Genomic DNA, 5,151 nt, shown 5'->3' on the forward strand with positions numbered 1-5,151 from the left:
AAAAAGTAATCATATAATTTTTTTAAATAAAAAACTAAAATTATAATTTAAAAAATAAAAAAATCAAAATTACATTTAACTGGTTTCTTTCCGTATTCCTATTTACCGTAACATCTTACATTTATATTCATCTTTCCTTTAAAACATTAATTTCTTTTTAAATCCAGTAACAGATAAGCTTTTTGTATTCTTTTTCGGTGCTGATCACCACCTTAATCTTCTTTTTCTTATTTGCAAGCTTAGAGTGGGGTCTACAAGATTGTCACATCAAAGTACACGTGGCCTCATACGCGTCGCTATCATGCGCCGTACCGTTCTCTCTCTCTTCCTCCCTCTTCCCGTTTCTTCTTTATTTTTAAAGCCTTCCCTTCTCTTTTTCCATTGCAGCTAGCTGAGAAGCGAAAACCCATTATTCTTGTTATTAACAGAGTCACAAAGAATCAAACTTTTCTGTTCTCTATAGTAACGTTCTGGTAATGACCATTTCTGTTTCTCTCATATGTTGTTTTCTACTTTTACTTTTGATCATACACATTTCAAGCCCTGCTGATATATTTAAATAAAACAAAGAGCAAAAAACAAAATTTTCAGTTAGAATGGATTGTGGGTTTTCTCCTTTCTTTTTTTTTTTTTTGTTTTCATTTTGAGAAGTGGGGTTGTTGTTTTATAATGTCTTGTTTTATCAGAAAAAAGTTTTAGTTCTTCTTCTGATCAACTTTTTTTTCCCTGGTTAGTTTGCTCCTTATTCTTATGATTTGAACTATTTGGGTTCTTTTTTACATGCATGTCAAATTTGATCAAAAGGGTTTTCCCTTTTTTGAAGGAGGGGCTGTTTGATCCTCATTCTGTGATGATTAAGTTTGATGCTTTGTTTTTCGTGTCATTGAGAAACATGTGATGGGTATTTCTGGAAATTGCAGAATTCTTCGTCCAATAAGATTAGACCCTTGTGTTTTACTTAATATACAGTTTCATCACAAATATGATCATGATTATTGTTAATCACCATCTTTCTCGGGTAATAACATGTGGCCTTTAATTAATTAATTAATTAATTAATTAATTTATGATTTGTGGTTGTTATTGTTTTTGCGACACGTTGTATATATGCTGAAACAAGGGCTTCAAGGTTTATCTATGTTCCGTGTGTGACATCACTTCCACTTTATTTCTTTGTTTGTAATTACAAGGGCTAAGAATATCTGGCTTTGGTTGAAGTAGTAATGGTTGGCAAGGAGAGTTTGAGAACTCATGAGGTCTTGAACTTTAGCTTTGAGAAGCTTATGATGGTTGACTGTGGTGGAAATAGTGGGAAAGGAGTGAACTTTAAAGCGGGGGTGATCACAGAATGGAAGGATATTCCAGTTGAGCTTTTGATGCAGATTTTGTCACTTGTGGATGATCAAACGGTTATGATAGCTTCTGAAGTTTGTCGTGGGTGGAGAGAGGCAATTTGCTTTGGCCTGACTCGGTTATCACTCTCATGGTACATCATCTGTTTTTTTACCTTCCCTTCTAATGCTTTTTTTCACTTTTGAGGTTATTATGCTTGTGGAGGCAGTGAATATTGAAAAGGGTGATTTTTTTTTTTTTTTTGCAAGTAGTTATAAAAAAATTATGATTTTTGTTTTCTGATTTCACAAATATCTGTAACACCAAACATTATAAACGAAAAAAAACATGTTTTCACTGTTTGGTTTACAAACATTTGAACACATGAAGATTCTTGTAATTATTTATTATTTATATTTATAGAAATAAGTAATGGAAACATGGTTTTCTCCAATATAATAGGCCTTAAACATGATCCTTTTCTATTTTTCTGCAATTTACTGTCTATTAAGTGCATTCTTGGTCTCATTGGTTTATGATGTGAACTTGAATTGAATTTGCTATGCTGCAATCTTGATTCTGCCAGTAAGTTTTCGCCTACCTTCATGAATTACTGGAATAGAGACACTGGGGGATGTAGCAACCCTCTTTAATTTCATATATTTGTTTTATAATTTATATCCCATTGAGTTTGATGGATTAATTCCTTTGTATAAAAGGCAAGTTTAATGTGTATGTCATTGAAACTAACACATTTCAATTATTTGAGAACTGACACATTGTAGTGTGCCTCTGGGGTTAAACATTTACTTTCTAAGTCAAGTAATCAGTTGTCTTTTGGTTTTTACCATGCAGTGGTTTAAATTACAACTAGAAGTTACTGGTATTGGGTCAATTTGGTGCCAGGATTCATTAGGTTGATGACTTGATATACTTGTTTCATTTTGTTTCCTCTAATCTATGCACCCTTTAAAAACTCTAGATCAAAACATTGGCTTGATGTATGCGTATTGTTTTTAAAAAATTTAAACAAGAAAAACTGATGTATGTTCTATATTATTGGGGGCAATGCTTTTAAACCCTTAATAACCTTCTTTGCGTAATTCCTTTCAGGTGTAGCAAGAACATGAATAATTTGGTCCTATCCCTAGCTCCTAAATTCACAAAATTACAGACTTTAATCCTTCGTCAAGACAAGCCTCAACTAGAGGACAATGCTGTTGAAACTATTTCAAATTTTTGTCATGACCTCCAAATCTTGGACCTCAGCAAAAGTTTCAAGCTTACCGATCATTCGTTGTATGCCATAGCCCTTGGTTGTCAGGATCTTACAAAACTGAACATCAGTGGTTGTTCAGCCTTTAGTGACAATGCTCTGGCTTACCTGGCCAGTTTTTGTAGAAAGCTGAAAGTTTTGAATCTCTGTGGATGTGTTAAAGCTGCATCTGATACTGCGTTACAGGTATGATTGAGAGACTAGTTGGTTTTCATAATCATAGAAGGACTAAGATGGCTCTGAGTTATAATCCAATAAATTAATGAAATGCAGGCAATTGGGCATTACTGCAATCAGTTACAGTTTTTGAACCTTGGATGGTGTGAAAATGTCAGCGATGTTGGAGTGATGAGTTTAGCATATGGCTGCCGTGATCTTAGAACACTCGATTTATGTGGTTGTGTCCTTATAACAGGTATCATTCAAATTTCAGCAGTTTAAGTCTACTTTAAATGCCAATTGGTTGCAGCATTCATAGTTTTGTTATTCTACCTGACGTTCAAATTCATTACACAACAACTTTCATCCCCTTATTGTTCCTTGTTTGAGATTATCCAGTAGTGGAATGTTAAGTGTTAATTGAAGGGAAGAAAGAAGCAGGCTTCTGACTTTCATGTTGTTGATCACCATGTGTACACATTCAAATGCACATGATCTCTGCTCAATGCCAGAGTTTTTTGTTTCCATATTCTGAATGGATGAGGTTGCAAAATATGTAGAAGGCAACATAATGTATTTTGACATGCAAAAGAGCTTGTTGCAATAAAACATTGGAAACTGATAGTCACAAACTTATGAACCAGAAAAAGTCCATAATTAAGAAGTTTGAATTGAGCTGTATACATGGAAGACAAATAGAAATATCTAAACTTTAGTGCACTAGCTCAAAACTTTTCTAACCTGGGTAGTGTGTACACTTTCAAAATCTATAATCTCCTAACCTTAACGTTTCTTAGCTTCGTGCAGTTTTAGTAAGTGACCAATAGTTATATCATTTAGTTTAAAGAGTTTAATGGTTATGTACTTACATGGTCAACCAATCAGAAATTATTGTTGGTATGACTTTTAAAATAATTATTATTATAAAAGTTGACTAACTTATCATATTTGGTGGTTTGTGATCAGATGAGTGCAAAATTACTTTACACCTTCATTGCATATCCTATTTTCTCTGCTTTAAATGTTTTTTTTTTGTCTCTAGATTAACAATAGTACACTCTTGTGTTGTTATTTCAGATGACAGTGTAATTGCCTTGGCAAACAGATGTCCTCATCTGAGGTCCCTTGGACTTTACTTCTGCCAAAACATCACAGACAGGGCAATGTATTCCTTGGCACAAAGCAAAGTGAACAACAGGATGTGGGGTTCTATGAAAGGTGGTGGAAATAATGATGATAATGATGATGGACTAAGAACTTTGAACATTAGCCAATGCACAGCACTCACCCCTTCTGCTGTGCAAGCTGTGTGTGACTCATGCCCTTCCCTCCACACCTGTTCTGGAAGACACTCACTCATCATGAGTGGTTGTCTGAATCTGACTTCTGTGCATTGTGCTTGTGCTGGCCAAGCACACCGTGCTTTCACTCTCCCACATGCAGCTCATTGAGCTAAGGGGTTGGCAAGGTTTTAAATATCAGTCGTGGTCGCGTTGTGATTTCGTCACAATCGTGGACAAGTGCGGCCAATATGGTTCCAATTGCAGTTGCATGGCAGTCGCATACAGGTAAAAAATCTTGATGTTGCAGACGGATATTTAAAACCTTGGGGGTTGGTGATGCATAAAGACACTTTGAGGAAGTTCCCTTGAAGGGTTTGATAGTTTTAGGTGTCTTGTTGATAAGTTTAAGTTGAATGCTGCATCATGTCATGTTGATTCTAGAACAGCTTGAGCTTGGTGCTTGAGTTTTCTTTTGGTCTCTGACTTTCATGTGAAGGGTCAGAATATTTTGGATGTAAAAATGGCTCTGAATTTATTTTGTGACATGGACTTTTATATAATGGGATGTTTATGCAAGGATGTGTGTTTTTTCTTATGGGAAGTTAACTGTGTTTGGTTTATAGTAGAGAGATAGAAGAGAAATTTTTAAATTAAAAGTTGATTAAAAGAAGTGCTAATCCCACGGAATAAAGTATAAAAATTTGTTAGTATATTATTTTTTCTTCTTGGCACCAGTCACACATTCACACCCTTGATAAAACCTTAGTTAAGTTGGATTTTCTTTGGCTAGCATTTGTCTAGATATATAACGCATTTCTTGAAATTGGAATTTTCTTCTTTACTTTAGATTATAACTATAATTAATTTCAATGAACTTTTTGGATGTCAAAACATTCTCAAATTTAACTTGAAAAGTAAGGAACTTTGAAATATGCCATATATTATCTCTTTGTAGAATATTTTTTTCTTGGAAGTCTTGCCTCATTTACTACATAAAGATCTTGTAAGGCGGTAGAGTGTTTCTGATCTAATCAAATCAAATTTTTATTATTATTTTAGTGACTTGTGTTTCATGATTCATCAAATCAAATTTTTATTATT

The 5,151-nt window shown here is 34.1% G+C and overlaps 1 protein-coding gene across 2 annotated transcripts; it reads left to right on the top strand.

Moving 5' to 3' along the window:
* Window positions 1-260: 260 nt before the first annotated feature.
* Window positions 261-4,626, top strand: LOC121173056 (F-box protein SKP2B). Of its 2 annotated transcripts, none has more exons than XM_041006810.1 (5): window positions 261-473; window positions 1,191-1,486; window positions 2,446-2,794; window positions 2,882-3,023; window positions 3,845-4,626. In XM_041006810.1, the coding sequence occupies exons 2-5, from the start codon at window positions 1,224-1,226 to the stop codon at window positions 4,216-4,218; spliced, it is 1,128 nt and encodes a 375-aa protein (XP_040862744.1). In that variant the 5' UTR covers window positions 261-473; window positions 1,191-1,223; the 3' UTR covers window positions 4,219-4,626. The 2 variants fall into 2 exon arrangements, with proteins under 2 accessions (XP_040862744.1, XP_040862745.1); XM_041006811.1 differs by having other exon boundaries at window positions 361-473; window positions 1,222-1,486.
* The last annotated feature ends 525 nt before the right edge of the window (window positions 4,627-5,151 follow it).

Source organism: Glycine max, chromosome 11, assembly GCF_000004515.6.
Source record: "Glycine max cultivar Williams 82 chromosome 11, Glycine_max_v4.0, whole genome shotgun sequence".
In the NCBI taxonomy this organism is placed as follows: domain Eukaryota; kingdom Viridiplantae; phylum Streptophyta; class Magnoliopsida; order Fabales; family Fabaceae; genus Glycine; species Glycine max.